Below are 18,659 nucleotides of genomic sequence, written 5' to 3' on the forward strand. Positions count from 1 at the left end.
ATGTTTTCTTAAATCATATAAGCAACACAATACACAATGAAAAATAAAGCTTACATTTTAATTGGGTGTGGGGGCGGTAAGGGACCTGGATACTGGATAGGGGGCACTGGCCCAAAAAAGTTGAGAAACACTGCTCTAAATCAATAATAACCAGCTGAATGTGTGAACAATTTAATGAGAACATCACTGTTTTAAAGTAGCAGAGCAATATTATGCTCATTTACTTTTACAGTTCACATGTGAAGAAAGCCCTTTTTTAAATTGCTCATACATTAGCTGCTAGTACACAGACAATACATGAGAAGGCTGATAATCAAACGGATTATTACAGAAGCAGCTCTTCAGATCACTGTCATATGCTATAGGCTACACTCAAATATATGTAATATACAGTACAAGAGTGTGAAAGCCAGGTTGTGGCTCCAGAATAATTCTACATATTCGATTATAATGGATATAAGAACACTAAACATCTATAAGTTAGTGTTGATTTCCCTTCAGACAAAAAAAAACAAAGCATTACATCAGTATAGTGTTGAAGATCACTGTATGCTAGCTAGTCTACGGGGCTCTCTGTCTACGAAGTGTCTTGTGCTACATTCTCATTGACTGATCGAGAATTGATTCTTGAGATCTGCACGTTTTGGCTCGTGGTCTTAGCAGGGGTAAGGTGGGGGCTTCTCAAAAGCACCGTAGACAGGTCCATAGAGGGCAGGTGCATTGGGCGTCAGCATATAGTTCCCTGGTTCCTGGGACCCTGCCTGTGATGGAGGCTGGGTGGGAGCATGAGAGGGCGGCTGGGTGTGGCTCTCATCAGACAGGCAGGTGGTGGATGTCAGACCTCCCTCTGGGACTGGCTGTGGTGGGGATGGTTGGTAGGTGTGATGCTGTTTGGAAAAGAGAGGGTTATTTTTGGGAGATGTGGTTCAGTAGGTGACTATGCCACTATACAGCAGAGGTAGCAAGCTGTGGGCAGCGAGGAGGGGTGCCATGTTCTCAGTGAATTACCCAGTTTAAACTACTAGGGCAACCCTGGTGGAGGTAATTAGTTCAAGGACCATAACACCATCATTACATTTCATTATATTTAAAGCCTCAGCATTTTCCCGTTAATGGATTTATTTGTAGATGTTGTGTTTGTTGACATTTTCTCCATAGTCGTTAAAACATGACCAAACTTAACTAGAAAACTGCAAACATCAAGGAACAAACATCAAGGAATATGTATGATTTGATCCTCATTGACTTGAACACAATCTCTAGATCTTGTGTAGAACTTAGATCTTTAGACGTACCTGCATGGGTATCTGATAGTTTGGGTAGGCAGGTAATGCCTGCGATGAGTAGCCAGTATAGGAGACCATGTGCTGGTTAGGGTTGTATAGGATGTGGGGAGGTGGAGCTGGGCTTGGACACATCTGAGACTGAGTGACCGGTTTCTGATGGTGTAAAGGCACAACAGCAACAACAACAACAACAACAAGAGAGCAGAGATAACATTAGGAAAGGTGTAAAAGTGTGTACAGTACAACATTCTAAGAGCTGATTTAACTCTGTGGATGGATATTATGTACGATAAGCATGGTTATGTCTTAGTGTCATAGTGACGGGCCCTATAGGTCGGAGCAGTGGTTCTGGACAACCACCGATCCGACTGCCTTCACGCCATGTGTAGACCACAAGCCTTGAGTCAAGATCACCCATTTCTATATTATCAAATATGGCTTCACCATAACAAATCTATGCATTTTGATGCATGTCAGCATTCCATAATGATGCTATTGGTTCAGGTGTCTATACCTAGTATATTAGGCAACTGATGTGACGGTTCGATTGAAACTACACAGCAGAATCCTCAGTGTAAATGTATCCATTTGCAACTCCAAGAGTGTACAAACTGAGCCAAATGAATCTGTGTACACTCTCAGAGTAAATTTGACCAGAAACAGTTTTGAAAATGTTAACATATAATAACCAAAACAACATAGGGGTGCCAGGTTGAAAGTGGTTAAATGTGTAGTAGTATGTGAAGGCCGGGTGCCACAGCAAATTGCCCGTCACAATGACAAAGAAGCCCCAGCCAATCCCTGCTCACCAAGTCCTTATAGGCCCCAAGGATGGCGGCAGTGATGATGCCCAGAAACACGCCCAACACGTTGAGAACAACAGAGGCCCACAGTAGACGATGCAGGTGGATCACATCCCAGCAGCCACTGACACCTGTGAACTCATAGTACTCGTAGTTTTGACTAGAGGGCCGGAGAGAGAAGTACAAGCATGGGGAAGGATAGACAGGGATGGAGAGAGAGAGAGAGAGAGAGAGAGAGAGAGAGAGAGAGAGAGAGAGAGAGAGAGAGAGAGAGAGAGAGAGAGGAGAGAGGGAGAGAGGGGGAGAGATCACTCTATGATCTCGGTACATAGAGATACTGTACATACAAACAGAGCATCTCCCTTTAAACACATTTGCTGCTTATTTGTACCAAAGGTTTTATACCAAGTGAATGCAAAACATTGAAATGTTGCTGCCATTTGTTTCTAAAGTTTATCCCAAGCTAAACCTCTCCTACGTGGATGTATAACTATTTCTGACAGCAAATGCACAATTCTTATGGTTTTGTAAGATAGATTTCTCTAAGTTGCAATGTAACACAGCTCTGTTTACACATTTCTTTATTCCCTTTTAATTGTACATTACTTGCTTTGGCAATGTATACGTATGTTTTCTCATGCCAATAAAGCCCCTTTGAATTGAATTGAATTGAGAGAGAGCCTGATCTTTTTCATCAGAATTAAAGACTGACGACGTACACATGCATGCACTCACACACACACATAGACACGCTTCTGCATAATGCACACACGCGCACGCACACGCACGCATGCACGTACAGAGAGAGTTAAAGCTGCAGCAGTGATTGGAGTCTCCCTACTCTTCTATTGATACATTTTGACCATGGTGTGCAGGTAGGACACCTGCCGGTTGACAAATAGTAGCCTAGTGCCTGCCTGAAGGTCATAAAGTGGGAGACCAGGGCTCAAGTCCCACGTAGGACAGGGAGGGTAGGGTATGCAGGTTTAAACACCAAAGGCTTACTTCTCACAGCTGTACAGGTAGCAGCAGTAACAGGTGTTGCTTCTCACTTTGAGCTTACATGTGTGGTCCAATGATCTGCACGTCACCTGCAGACACACGAGAAAAGCCACACTGTTTTCTGCATGTTTTAAAAAAACTTTCAAACAGTGTCTCAAGAGTAAGGGTGCAACAGCTGATCGAACTAATCAATTGAATCAATTTGCATTGCAACTATTTGGGGGATTAAATATTAGAATTTCACTTTTTTATTAAAATAGCTAAAATAGCCAATCTACAAGCTTCCGCATTCCACCGCAACCTTGTAGATCGGCTATTTTCGCATACAATAATAATCGATTACAATTGTTTTGTGTTGAATTGTTGATATAAAAAATAAAACAAATTAGCAGAAAAACCCCCAGCACTGCTTGATTATTCAAATAATTAAAAAACTAATGGATAGAATAATCGTAAAGAAAATAATAGTTGCAGCCCTACTGAGGAGTAATTAATCGAGCTGTCATACAGAAGCTAATTGGCTACAGTTTAGAGAAATAGATACTTGACTCGAGGTACAGTATGGAATTGTCCGGATGACATAAAACATATTCAGAGTGTAAAATAGTTTTATGGTTGTGTTAATTAAATTTGTCTCTAGGAAGAGTACACTGGATGGCATCCAAGTTCTATTATGTTACTCAAGGCTATTCAGTACTGTCCATGAGCCAGCAGACACATCTACTGACCACTAGGTGACACTATAGGCTATATTAAAACTAAAAGATCTGTATGTCCACAAATGTGTGGAAGACTGTCGGAATATAACTTTTCATTGACACAAACTACATTTTTACCATACAGATCTCAAATCTCAAACGCAATTTTAAAATAATTCAAGGCAAACATAAAGCAGTGCACAATTTTCAGGCAAGACCCCTGCTGAAAAAAATAGCATAGCCTAATGGTACAATCTTGTAAAGTTTCCCTGGTTGTGTGCAATGTGTGTGTGTGTGTGTGTGTGTGTGTGTGTGTGTGTGTGTGTGTGTGTGTGTGTGTGTGTGTGTGTGTGTGTGTGTGTGTGTGTGTGTGCGTGTGCGTGTGCGTGTGCGTGTGCGTGCGTGCGTGCGCGCAGGATGCAAGCACAGGTGACTGAAAGTGTGTATGCTCAAATCACCTCAGTATAGTAGTTGTCGAAAGCATAACCAGATCCACTGGCATAATAGTCACATCCATCTTGTAGCAGAGGTCTTGTATCCTAAACATCACAGAGAGGTGAGCAGAAGACAAACACACAAGGATCAGGCAACAAACAGCTATTAGAATATGACTGATGATATAAGATGCTAATAATAATAATAATAATAACTGTATTTGTATAGCACCTTCAAGATGAGAGAGATACTAATAAACCATGAAATGCAATTTAATAATAGACACTATATTTGGAATTTATTAGTCATTATACAAAAAAGGCTGCACTGTAAAATATGTTAAATATCTGCATCTTCACATTTGGTTATTTAAAAGTTCCTCTAGCCCAGTGGCTCCCAAACAATGTGCCAAGGCGTGTGTGTGCCGTGAGACAAATCCAGGTGTGCCTCCTTAGGATTTTGTGACAACCACACATTATTATTGCATCTAAAAAAAACGTATCGTGGAAAAGTTCATTTCTTTACGTAATATATATATATTACGGAAAGAATATATATAATTTAATTTGAAAAGTGAAACTTTCATATATTCTAGATTCATTGTTCATTCAGAAATGAACTTTTCCGTGATATATATATATATATATTTTTATGCATCTGTATATCAAATATCAATCAATCAATCAACTTTATTTGTGTATACTCAGGGGTCCATTAAAAAAAATGAAAAAAACACTATACATACAGAAAGAACACCCCATATGCCATAAAAACATCAGCTATTACAAGAGACAATCATACCAGTATATCCAAAAAGTTGAACGATATCTTGTAGGCTACGGGCTAGGGTTAGACAGAAACAAAACAAAAAGTTATGATTTTTTTTACTCTACTATATGACTACTTTGTGCACACTCAATTCCCAATACAGAGGGAAATGAGGAAATTATATACCCTAAAAATATTTTAACTTAAAATAGAGGCTTTTTTTGCACAGATATGAATGTGCCTGTAGAGTGAGAGTGAAAGTGAGAGTTACAGTATCTCTTCTCCCACTAGAACAGCCTATGATGTACTGCTGTGACAGAGAGGGTGGACGGAGGGCTGTTAACCTCTCTATCAGATTACAACACGGATGTATAGGGTTGCTATAGAATAATAGAGTTGGTGCGACCATTAACCACTCTACAAAAATATTCTGTGAATGTATCAACCTGACTCAGGGTGTATAACAAAAGAGAGAAACAAGTGCAAAGTTTCCAAAAGCTAAATACATATCTATGATTCATTGACAAAGCTAAGTACAAGTACATGTGAGATATTTAGGTGAGCTTGTAGTCGATCTACAACCTCACAATGTGTTGCAGTTTGAGCTTGTAATTTTTTTTCACAATTTTACTGATTTTATTTATTTAATAATTTATTAAAGTTTTGCTTATAATGACATGCCCAAAATAGGGGCGCTAGGTTGACAGTGGTTATTGGTTAATGCCTGCCTGACCAAGTGCAGCTAATCATGCAGCTAATCTCTGTCCAAACCGGATGTTTTTTTTTTTCATGTCTCAAATTATGCAGGTCAAGTTCACCTGCATAATTTAAATCCATTCACTTCAATCCCAAATATCACACCAAAATGCATTGTGAGATGAACATCTGCTGTCTCATCGTTTAATATTTTTCATATTTTCATGTGCAGAGTCGTCATAAACATATACGTCATATACATTACATCTAACTAAGCTGTAATCTACCAGTTCCATTTTGCTTCACTGGTTGATGTTTTGACCAGCAGGAAGAGGTGTCTAACTAATGTACAGTAGCCTCATATGAACATCAAAGGCTGAAAAGGTGATCAATGGAACTTTCCAAATGTATGTGTGTATGTTGTTGGGGCCTTAAGTATGTTTAAAGGATTACCTCATTAAATGTTTGTGAAGAGTAATACATTTATACATTTGAATGTTTACGTCTCTACAGTATTCAATGGCTTGGTTTGCACTGCTGGTCTGCACCATGTTTGACTGTCCTGTTTTAGGTGAGCTGGACCTGATTTTCACAGTAGTGCCAGTAGTCCAAAATGCCGTTGTTTATCTGTAAGAGATAGTGATGACAAGACTACTGCATAACTACCAGATTGTGCACCCATTTAATGCAACACGTCACTGATATTTATTGTACAAACAGACATTAATATTTACTTCCACTTGTATTGCACTTTCCCCTATCAAATTGTACTATGGAAGCTAACAGTGCTGGACAGAAAAACTGACCAGAGTGCATCCCATATCACTTTTGTCCTCTATAAGTGTCAGTATACTGCATGTGGGCCAGAGTATACCATTACCCGACACACATGTCTTGAAGGTACCAGCCAAGTAAGATCAAAGTGGAAAAAATATGCCTTAAGTCTTACCATATGGTACCAATGCTACGTGGAAGAGATGTTTTCCCCTTTGATTAGAAAAGAGGGCGGAAGATTCCCGTTCGATACCTGGCTTCTGGCTGCGTGTCGAAGTGTCCTTGAGCAGGACACTGTACCCCTAACGGTATACTGATTAGACAGTGTTCTGCCGTTGTGGTGTATGTGAATTGGTGAATGTGAAGTACATTGTAAAATGCATTTGAGTGGTCGAAAACACTTGCCATGGTAAGTGTTTTTAAGTGGTTTTTTTTATAAGGAAAAGTTCAATCATCTCTGCTTTACAGAAGGTTTGTCTGGAACTGTGGGCTGAGCCACCATACTGCAGGCTAGGCACTGAGATTGGCTGAACCTTGCAGTGGTGAATCATGATGGAGTACGGGTCACACTGTGTCTGATTACATCCAAGAAGTTCTATTACTAAAGCCTGACTAAAGGGACCTGTGTGTGTACTCGTATTACTATACTTGTGAGGGCCAAATGCACCCACGAGCCTAGTAGAATTTGAGAAATAGACATCGTGAGGACTATTTGAATGGTCCTCCTCTCCAGATAAATTGTTGTTTTGTTGTTAAAAAAGCTTAAAATTAGGAAAATATTCAGATTGGGGTTATGGATAGGAATGGTGTGCATGTGTGTGTGTGTGTGTGTGTGTGTGTGTGTGTGTGTGTGTGTGTGTGTGTGTGTGTGTGTGTGTGTGTGTGTGTGTGTGTGTGTGTGTGTGTGTGTGTGTGTGTGTGCGCACGCACGCACATGCGTGCTTGTTTGTCTCGATTTGGATTGGTGTACATAAAAGTATACATTAACTCCATAATAAAAATTTTGAGTGTGAATATGGGGGTTAAGTAGGTAGAGAAATGGAAATAACCCACGTGTTTTCTGTCCACAACTAGGGCATGGGAACGTTCTCAAAGATCCACAGATGTTGAATACATACTATAAACTCTGCTGCGATGATCCCGTCAACAATGGCACAGAAGAAAGAGGCCATGACTCCAATACTGATGAATATGATGGCTGCCGTTAGCTGAAAGAAAGATAGAGCAGCATGTGAGAAATGCAGGAGAGGTTTGAGCCAAATGCTCAAATGAGTTAAACAATTTTTTTTTTATTAATGCATTCATTACAGAAGATAAACCTCACTTGTAAGACTCACACAAATACAACACTAAAACATGTACGCACGCACGCACGCACGCACGCACACACACACACACACACACACACACACACACACACACACACACACACACACACACACACACACACACACACACAGTATATGTGCTCGCTTGCTCACTGCTGTGTTTGCTGATTGCAGTATCCAGCATGCAGGATAATAAATGAAATGTACAGCTTCTTGTCCTGTCAACCACAAGTGCTCTGTGGGAGAATTATGGACATGGAGGTGAGGTGGGCCAATGGACCTTTTACACCTCCAAGGTCAATTTAATTCCCCCAACTTATCTCTCTCTCACACACACACACACACACACACACACACACGCACACACGCGCACACACACACACACACACACACACACACACACACACACACACACACACACACACACACACACACACACACACACACACACACACACACACACACACACACACACACACACACACACACACACACACACACAGTTTGGTTAACGAATTGGTCAGGGTTAAACACAAACACCCACCAAAGCAGATTTTGACAAAGATACAGACCCAGTAATGGGCAAATAAGCTTGGAAAGAACCATTTTTGCTTCGATTTGTCACTCTACTTCAAACATAGACCCTTAATTAAATTAATGTGTGGTGACACCAGCCAAGCCTTTGTCTTGAATTGCTCTGATTAAACCTTTGTGTAGAAATGATGTGTCCTATAATCTATGTCCATAAACACTAATCATCACCTCACAGACTTAAGAATACACATACATTGTGACATGTATCACATATTGCTGTTACTATGTGTTCAACCAAACATCCCTTGCTTAAGTGCTATGGATATTAAACAGGTGTTACTACTGTACTGTACATGCACACTCACATGCACGCGTGCACATTCACACACTCACAGACTTCAGCTACTAACACCCTTTAACTCCAACATTCATGCTTGGCTGATCACAGATGTCTGATCATAAAGTTTATTGTTAAGCAACCTTTTACTGCCTGGCCAATTCCTCCTTCAGGACAGAAACTACTGTACAAATCTGCCAGATAATACATTGTCTGTTTGTGGGTATGTATGTCTGTCTGTCTGTCTGTCTGTCTGTCGTCGATCGATCGATCGATCGATCGATCGATCGATCGATCGATCGATCGATCGGTCGATCGATCGATATGTCTGTCTGTCTGTCTGTCTGTCTGTCTGTCTCGATCGATTGCTCGCTCACTCGATTGATCAGTCTATCTTTATACCATCATTACTTGCAAACAACCGTTTTAAGATTACCTTGAGAAAACAGAACCACATGGAAGTAAGTATTTCATTATACTCAGTGGTGGACAAAGTACTCAACCCCAGTACTTTTAGTCAAAGTATAGATACATACTCCTGGTCAAATATTACTCAATTACAAGTGAAAGTTGCTGTTAAATTTGTACTTGAGTTAAAGTACTGGAGTACTTGCTTTATTCAAAAGTACATGCTTTTAAAAATACAAATAATATTCAAAAGTACAAATATTTCAGTCAAAAGTATTTTTTTTTAACTTAAGTACAGTATTCAAGTAAATGTACTTCATTACTGTCTACCACTGATTATACTGTGTTATTCTGGATATGATTTATTTTGTGATTGTACTTTAAAGTCCTATCAAATAAAATAAATCAATCGACCAAAAAACTAAAATGTACTCTCAACAAATACATTCACTCGTGGAGACCTTATAGTGACACACTGTACACACTTATATCCATATCGTTTATTTAACTGAGTGTGCAAATGTAAAGAAATGTACCCTTACTGTTCCATTTTGTAACCAAATGTGTTGAATTAACACTGAGGATTTTACTTTGTATGAAAAGAAGCAAAGCTTTTTATGGGTGAAAGATCCAGAAGATAGATATGGAGGTAAAAATCAGTGAAGTGGATAAGACCATCTTTTGGTCGATTTGAAAGATTGCAGGCTTTATCCAACACAAGCCCGGATCCTCCAGTTCATTAGCAGGGTAAATGACTCTGCCTTTATGGGCTGCAAGTGGGAGATGAGGCCAGCATTGAGCAGCATAGACAATAGACTCTGACAACTGCATTAGTTCGCATTACCTCAGCACCAGCTGCCAGCACATAAAACAGCCTAGCACACTCCCTCATCCAAAACCCTCACTGCCCATTCCTTACCCAAGTGAGAATGATACATTTATTTTGGTCAGAGAGGCTGGGTTTTGGTCTGAGGGTGGAAGAGGGCGGGCTGAGTGACAGACGCTGCTGCTAAGATTGGTGGTTAAGAAATGGAGTATAGAAATAAATGTCAATTGCAAAAGATACACAAACATACAGATTTTTACAACGTGGCCCTGTAAGATGCTACAAATGCAAGACATCTACAAATGGGTCCGTTTGTCTGTCCATTTGTCCGGGGCTAATCGCAGGACCAATGAGCACCAAATTATTTGTGCATGCTGCCAGTAGGCCAAGGAAGTAACTCCAAGCATTTTTCACATTATGCTTTATATTATTGCCAGACCCAGAGGGTCGGCCTACATGAGGCTTTGTCGGTCTGTCCCTCTTTTCCTCGGTCTGTCCCTTTTTTCCTTTGTCTGTCCCTCTTTTCCTATGTCTGTCCCTCTTTTCCTCGGTCTGTCCCTTTTTTCCTTTGTCTGTCCCTCTTTTCCTCGGTCTGTCCCTTTTTTCCTTTGTCTGTCCCTCTTTTCCTATGTCTGTCCCTCTTTTCCTATGTCTGTCCCTCTTTTCCTCTGCACACACGTCATGCGCAGTCCGGCCATTCAGATTTCAACCGCTAGGGGTCTGGCAGTGCTCCGAGGAGCACCTTTTCTAGTTTAACTTGCATTTTATAATGTTGGTGAAAGGCGGGAGGATCAGGCCTAAACCTTTCCCAAATATGGAGTCATCATGAATACGTATAAATGACATCACGTCATAGACTGGCCACATGCCATTCTAGATCCACAGTGTGGCTCTAGAATGTCATGTGGCCAGTCTAAGACGTGTGTCGCCAATCAGGCAAGACAGGGTCTAATAACAGCAGCTTGTGGATTCCAAATGCTGTTATTAGACCCTGTCTTGTCTGATTGGCGTCATCAATATGACCTCATCAATATGATGACGTTCTCCATATAACGAGAAACCAGATCCATGGGACCTCATCCATTTGATGAGAGATCCGCAGGGGTCGGCAACCTTTTTGACATGAAGTGCCATGTTTTCATTTTCTTGATCGTCAGTGTGCCATATCAACATTAAGTTTAATTATGACACCACATCAAAATGGAATATTTAGACTCAGAGCAATAACCCACCTATCTCCCAGACTCCCTCCCCAGTTCAGAGTTTGAATGAATGTAGAATTATGTGCAGAATGTAATTTGTATATAGATGTGAGGGGACTTCATTTAACTGACTTAACCCCCTTTTTGAATATTTAATTTTAAAATAAAAAAACCTCTCTCTCACTCTTATGCCAGTGTGCCAGTGATCACCCTCCCCTGTGCCAATGTTGGCACCCGTGCCTAAGGTTGCCTACCCCATAGAGTGTTTGTTCAGTAACAGGAGACACTCTCTCCAGAGTCTATAGCAATGAGTATCAGATTATAGAACTATTTAAGGTTTATTTAAAAAAGAAATGTCACTTACCCTACCTTTAACTGAAATAAAAGTGAAGCTTTACAAAATAAATGATAACTTACTGAAACGGTATTGTGTGTTTACAAAACTAACAAAAAATAACGTAAAAATATCCCTGTAAAAAGAATCCTTTTTAGAGAATATATTTGTTCTTGCCTTTTTGAATCTCGCCCTTGACAAATACCTCATATTGCAAAATGTTATAAAACTAACTATAAACGTAATAAAAACTAAACTGAAACTAAGAGCTCTTTCAAAAAATAACAACTAACTAGGTGTTACTTAACAACTAACTAAGCCTAAAAAAACTAAAAACTAAGCTAAACTAGTAAACCCACTTTGAAAACTCATTAAACCTAACCTGAAATTGAAAACATAAAGTCAAAATGAAATACAAATAAAAAACGAATGAAAAATGTAAAACTATAATAACCTTGGCCATTATTAGACCTAGTCTTGTTTAAAGTTGAGTGAAAACAGTTAACCGAAAGAGTAAATAATTATGTAATGACAGAGGCATAAGGGAAAAAAGGTGAAAGAGCTAAATCTGGAGTGTTCATTTAACACTGAAAGTAATGTGTTAAATTAACACTCCAGATCTTGAGTTGTTAGACCTCAAGTATACTTTCAAAATATGCTTGAGATCTAACAACTCAAGATTTTACTGTGAAAGGGACAATGAAGATACTGAGCATGTTATGTAACTACGGCCACAGACAACTGCCTGCAAGGTCATTCAGAGCTCGGGGGTTTGAAATACCAATCATGACCACAGCTGGACACACTTGTAATAAGCACTGGACATCCCATGGCCTGGGAAGTAAAAAATATGGCCCTTCTTAATGGCCCCAGTGTTCTGCTCTGCCACCACAAGGTGACCGAGGGGACAGCAGTGTGTGAAATACAGGCAGAATCCTCTGGAGCAAGGGACTATCAATGCATTCAGTCATCAAGCAGGTACACTGCACTGGATGAGGCCAGTGGATTATTACCCTATTATTATAGGGACTGGGAGCGTTAGTGCATGGACAGTAGATTCACAGACTATTTTATTTCAATTTTTTGGGAGCGACATAATTTCATGCTCCATAATCCTTTCAACCTTTTTGGGAGGAGGACGAGATGAGACAAGATGGGAACTAAAGGTTGCAGTTAGGCCTCCATTCGAGGTGTGGCTCTATAGGAGGCTAGCCTTCAATAAGAGGGGTCTCTGTGTGTGTGTGTGTGTGTGTGTGTGTGTGTGTGTGTGTGTGTGTGTGTGTGTGTGTGTGTGTGTGTGTGTGTGTGTGTGTGTGTGTGTGTGTGTGTGTGTGTGTGTGTGTGTGTGTGTGTGTGTGTGTTTCTCCAGAGATAAACTTGCAGACCAAATTTCTGCCAGTAGGTCAACGTAGTACCTAGTACCCACATTTTCTTTCACATATGTTTTATATTGTTTACAATACTTTATAATGGAAGTCAATAGGGCTTAGATCAGGCTAAAACCTTTGGGGTCATATGCCATATATTACATGTATGATATAGACTAGTAAAGTCACAGACTGATGAAGTCTGAGATTGCTTGATTGAATACTTTATAGGGCATAGCAGTGGCGGCCATTTTATGGTTCCACTTCAAAATACTCAATGCATTTTTCCCGTTGACATTTCCAAAAATATTTATATCAATTAATTTAAGCCTAGAATCAAGCCATCCAGGGTCCTGGTGAATCATGACCATAAAACGTTTGATTCTGTGAAAACACTTTTTTGAAAACGGCAAAACAAAGGGTATTTATTAAATATAGTATATCATATAATTAAATATAAAATAAATGAAAATCACAGAAAAAAAAGGTTTATGGTCATGATTCACCAGGACCCTGGATGGCTTGATTCCAGGCTTAAATGAATTGATATAAATATTTTTGGAAATGTCAATGGGAAAAATGCATTGAGTATTTTGAAGTGGAACCAGAAAATGGCCGCCACTGCTATGCCCTATTAACAGTTTGCAAAAAGTACAGAGGTACAGTTATACAATAATGCTAAAAGGATAACATAAAAAGCTCTGAGGGTTTGTTGCCATTGTGGTCCTATGTATTCAATTAATCATATCAAGACATATAAAGATCCACAATGAAAACATTGTTCGAAAATGTGCCGCTCCTGCACTTGAAAGCGCTGCATGATCCTGGAAGTAAAAGATGTTTGGGGGCGATCAGATGTTCCCTGCAGTGTGATGATACGCATAGTTGTTCTTTAATGAGGAAACCTGTTCTGCTAGCCTCTGATCATCTTACTAGACAAGCCACAGAAACGGAGCAGGAAGGAAGGCGTTTGTGTGTGTGTGTGTGTGTGTGTGTGTGTGTGTGTGTGTGTGTGTGTGTGTGTGTGTGTGTGTGTGTGTGTGTGTGTGTGTGTGTGTGTGTGTGTGTGTGTGTGTGTGTGTGTGTGTGTGTGATATAAGGGACATTGAAGCACTGCGCCAGTGTGGCAGCAGTCGTCCCATTAAATTTTAAAGCGGAGAACTGGGAGCGATGCCGGGGAGGCAGGCACCATCGGCCCTAAATCTCTTTCTATGTCACAAACACGCACGCACGCACGCAGGGCGTGCACGTGAGCGCACACACACACACACACACACACACAGTTTTGCGGCATACATCCAAGAACAGGTCTAGGAGGACCACATTATATATGGTAGAATTTAAGCCTGATCAAGTCGTACAACGCGTTGTGAGCTTTTAGATCGGCTATTTTCAGAGTGGGACACCGCTGTACGACGGAGCATAAATTAGGCAGTAGCGTAACATAAGACAAAGTGATCTGACCAGGCACAGGACACCTCGTAAAAAATTTACATCTCTCTCTCTCTCTCACACACACACACACACACACACACACACACACACACACACACACACACACACACACACACACACACACACACACACACACACACACACACACACACACACACACACACACACACACACACACACACACGTATACCTCCTTCTGTGCTTAACATGTTTCAACAGAAAAACTCCTGGATCCAAGTTGTATAACAGTAGAATAATCCATACAGAAACGCTCATAATCCTATGATGATGTGTGAAGGCACACTTTTCCTTCTCCAGATCATGTTCAGTGGTGGACACTTACTTGAGTCAATGTAAAGATACTACTAGTCAAATATTACTAAATTACAAGTGAAAGTTGTCAAATTTGTAATTGAATTAAAGTTACTGGACTACTTGGAGAGGGTATTTAATAATTGAATTGTCCCCTTCCTTGATATGTAGTGGAATCAGTCAATATTTGTCTTTGAAATGTGGTGCAGTGAAAGTATCCACAAATACAAATACTCAAGTAAAGTACAGATACTCACAAAATGTACTCACTGTGTAAGTACAGCACTCAAGTAAATGTACTTTGTTACTGTCCACCACTGCTCATGTTAGGTAGGGGTTTCCAAGCATTTTCATGCCAAAGACCCCCAAATAGATACATGTTATTAGACAGCGGACCTACATTTGAAAAGATTTTGTGCCAGGGACACCCTTAACATAAGACTTTGGAGCGAATTCTCCGACTGTTTATACTGTAAGTGGGGAGATACTGTATGAATGAATGAAATTTGTATTTTCATTTAGCAGTTATTCTTGTGCCTTCTGTCATAGGGTTAACCGTTAACGTGTAGCCGGCTGCTGAAATAAAAGGTGAAATGAACCCATGGAACCCATGGAACCTCCCCAATACATTTTGAGAACCACTGAGGTAAGGAATCCACACAAACCACTCTCACACTGGGTTTCATGTGTTGGGAAGACAATACCACCGACACTAACATAACACCAGGCAGCTCCTGGTAGTCAGTCAATGGTCATTTTCATTAACTAGTCCACTGGAACTATCTGGTACCGTGTCCTATTTGAATTTAGTCACTTGTTGAGGTCATTTCCTTCCCTTTGTTTACTCCAGTCCCAGACAACCTTTACAGCTTTAATCACGAATATTATGATTTAACCACTATATTGTTTGTTGTACGATGAATATAGCCGAACATAGTCCATCTACAAGCTCACAATGTAGCTTTTTTTGGGGTACATTTGTAGTACATTTTTGTAATTTATTTGTACTATTTTTAACTTTTTCACCTATAATGACATGCCCAAAAATATGGACACTCAGGTTGAAAATGGTTAAGCTACTATTACAGTAATGGTCTATCAAGAACTTCAGAGGATGTTGGTTGTTATTATATTTATGTCCCTGTCTAAAATAAAGGAGATGTGTCAGCCATTAGGCAATAATAATACAATTTCCTTCCTTGTCATTGATGTCCCGGGTCAATCACGTTCACTTAGCTCCCCACAAATCCAGTCATGTTCACTGAAGAGGACGCAAGGACCAGGAGCACATTACAACAGCATAAGGTAATCTGATTTGTTTCTTTCTCATAATAGCGCAATTTCCCATAAACACTTTAGTGAATTTGTAATGTCTGTAACATAACCCTTTTATTTATGGTATGCAGGGCACATTTTCCCAGAACAGTGACCCATTTTAAAGTCATAGGATGGCCAAACTCTCAAATTTGTAAGTGACCTTACACACATACCAACTAACTATCCTTTTTACCAATAGTAGAAATGATAACAACCAAACCAAAACTGCTCCCCTAAACCCTCACTGTTTGACAGTATGTGTTAAGAAGTTTCAAAGTTGTTAGCAAAATAACAACTATTTTCCCCCTTTACTAGACATTATTACAATCACATTATTCAAAAATGTACATTATTCCCAACACTAATCAGACTCACCATAGGTCTGCGGTTCTCCAGCAGATGGATGCCAAGAATACCCAGGAATGCTCCAAAGCTCACCTGGAGAGAGAGACAGAGAGTGAGAGAGAGAGAGGGGGGGGGGGGGGGGTTGAAGAACAGATAAATGAAAAGGAAAGTACAAATTAAAGCGATATGGAGAGACCGTGAGGATGTAGCATACATGTCACAACCGATTACTAAAGTTCCTGGCCCAGACAACTTTTAATCCCCATGTTTTAGTATTCATAATCTAATGAGGGTTGAGCCATGTAGCCTATTGTGTTTCTGTCATAACAAAAGGATAATGGAGAATAATGTGGGTGTATATGGATAACTGTTACTCACTGTAATGCCAGGATAGTAACCAGCAACAGGCACATTATCGGTCCGCGTGGCAGAGGCCAACCCCACTGCCAACACCACCATAGACAGACACAGCAGGGCCACGGTCACCCATAGAGCTGTATTCCTCCGCTTCCAGTAGTCGGCTTCAGAACACAGGGTTTGATGCATAGATAATAAAGAACACATAGGCCTATAAGTGAAGCTTTATACATACATGCATGCACACACACACCTAACTAACCCCTAACCTTCTGATGCAACAGTCTGCCTATTGACTATACCTAAACAAGCAGAGTAGCAGCATATCCATCTGAGTCCTTCAAGATTTCATTCATCTTGTAGTGCATTTTTTTAAACGTTCAAATACATTAATACTATAGAGCCTAACGAATTTAATTAAAACAAATTGAGCCCATGTTCCAGTAGGCTAAAATGCAAAAAAAAATAACATTCTTAAATAGAACATAATAGCTTAATAAAACAAAAATAAATTAATAAGCAGGATATAGTCAATTCACAAATGAAACAAATAATTTGATCTATATCAGTGGTTCTTGAGGGGGTTCCAGGTGATCCCCAGCTAAATGATGGAGAGTTGGTAACCAAATGGACCCTTATAGATCTTTAACTCTTGAGAGCGTAAAATGAAACCAAATGGACCCTTATGGGTCCATTTGGTTTCATTTTACGCTCTCAAGAGTTGAATGATTGTTAAACATCTGCATTACTTAATTCAATAATTGTTATTTTGATCAACGTTTGCCTGTTATCTCTTATGGTACCAACATCAATACAGCATGGAATTGTGGACAAAGTCATCTTGCAACTGACCTGCTGGGTCCAGGACTTCTGCTGTTATTTGTTGAGGTGTCTGTTGGGCTGCTGGTGGCTGATGGGCTGCTGGTGGTGGCTGATGCATTTTCTCCGGATCACAGGGAGGAATTATCCACAAGTTGAATGGAGAGGTAAGTGAGGAATGATGCAGATCAGAGGATCCTAATGCAGATCAGACAACACTTCACGTTCGTTCACATCACCCGCATCCTATTCTTCTCCTCGATAAGAGTGCCTGCCTGGTCACACTGTCACAGGTGCAAAGTGGTGCGCGATCAGTTCTTTATAATCCAGTCATTTTCGCGCATATAACGGTGTGGATTTGTGTCAATTTACCACGTTTGCTTTAAACTTGTAATGTTCTTTGACCGCGGTGGTAGATAGGTTACTTTACTTACTCCTCTAGGGTTCCGAGTCTCAGACAGACTGAGGAACAGAACAGACGATGAAAGGTGTACATGATACAAGTAGCCGATCACGCCATTAGCCAATCAGCAGCCAGATGTAGCCTACCTCTATTTCACTGTTTCCCAAAAAGTGGGTCGGGACCCATGTTTGGGTCGCGGACCCATTTTTATGGGTCGCGAGAAAATGTCCCCTTTTTTCGTTTCCTTTTTTCTTTTTTTTTTTTTGCAAAAAAAGATTTAGCAAATAGATTCCATAAACGAAAAAAACAACACAAAAAATGTTCACTAGTTGGGTCCCAGGGAGACATAAAATGTCTCTTTTGTGTCTCGAGCTAAAAGGTTTGGGAACCACTGCTCTGTTTAATCAACTGTTTGGAGCGGTTCTTCTTGAGGGAATGAATGCGGATTCATAGAAGTTTGTTTTGTCAGGGGTGAATGTGTGTGGTTTAGCACGGTTTAATTTGGCTATTACTATACTATACATACTTAAGAGAAAGAGAATAGCCTACATGCAGAGGAAGATGCTGCAGGTGCCAGCAGGGCTGTGGAAGCCAACATATTAGGCTTAGCCTATAGTTAATATATCCAAATAAATAGTAGGCTACTGTACATGTCATGTCTTGTTGTTTGTTTGTTTGTTTGTTTGTTTGTTTGTTTGTTTGTTTGTTTGTTTGTTTGTTTGTGTGTGTGTGTGTGTGTGTGTGTGTGTGTGTGTGTGTGTGTGTGTGTGTGTGTGTGTGTGTGTGTGTGTGTGTGTGTGTGTGTGTGCACGCAGTGTGACCACATCAAGCATGTAAGGGACACAAAAACAAA

At 40.2% G+C, this 18,659-nt stretch overlaps 1 protein-coding gene across 1 annotated transcript; it reads right to left on the minus strand.

Moving 5' to 3' along the window:
* Positions 1–656: 656 nt before the first annotated feature.
* Positions 657–17,765, minus strand: tmem255b (transmembrane protein 255B; the record flags this gene model as incomplete). The annotated part of the gene is made up of 9 exons (XM_080426769.1): positions 17,437–17,765; positions 16,606–16,748; positions 16,258–16,320; positions 7,581–7,670; positions 4,248–4,328; positions 3,095–3,180; positions 2,096–2,249; positions 1,296–1,439; positions 657–887 (listed from the first exon to the last, which is right to left on the minus strand). The coding sequence occupies exons 1-9, from the start codon at positions 17,522–17,524 to the stop codon at positions 657–659; spliced, it is 1,080 nt and encodes a 359-aa protein (XP_080282895.1). The 5' UTR covers positions 17,525–17,765.
* Positions 17,766–18,659: the final 894 nt, after the last annotated feature.

Source organism: Gymnoscopelus braueri (assembly GCF_963280865.1).
Source record: "Gymnoscopelus braueri genome assembly, chromosome: 1".
Taxonomy (NCBI): domain Eukaryota; kingdom Metazoa; phylum Chordata; class Actinopteri; order Myctophiformes; family Myctophidae; genus Gymnoscopelus; species Gymnoscopelus braueri.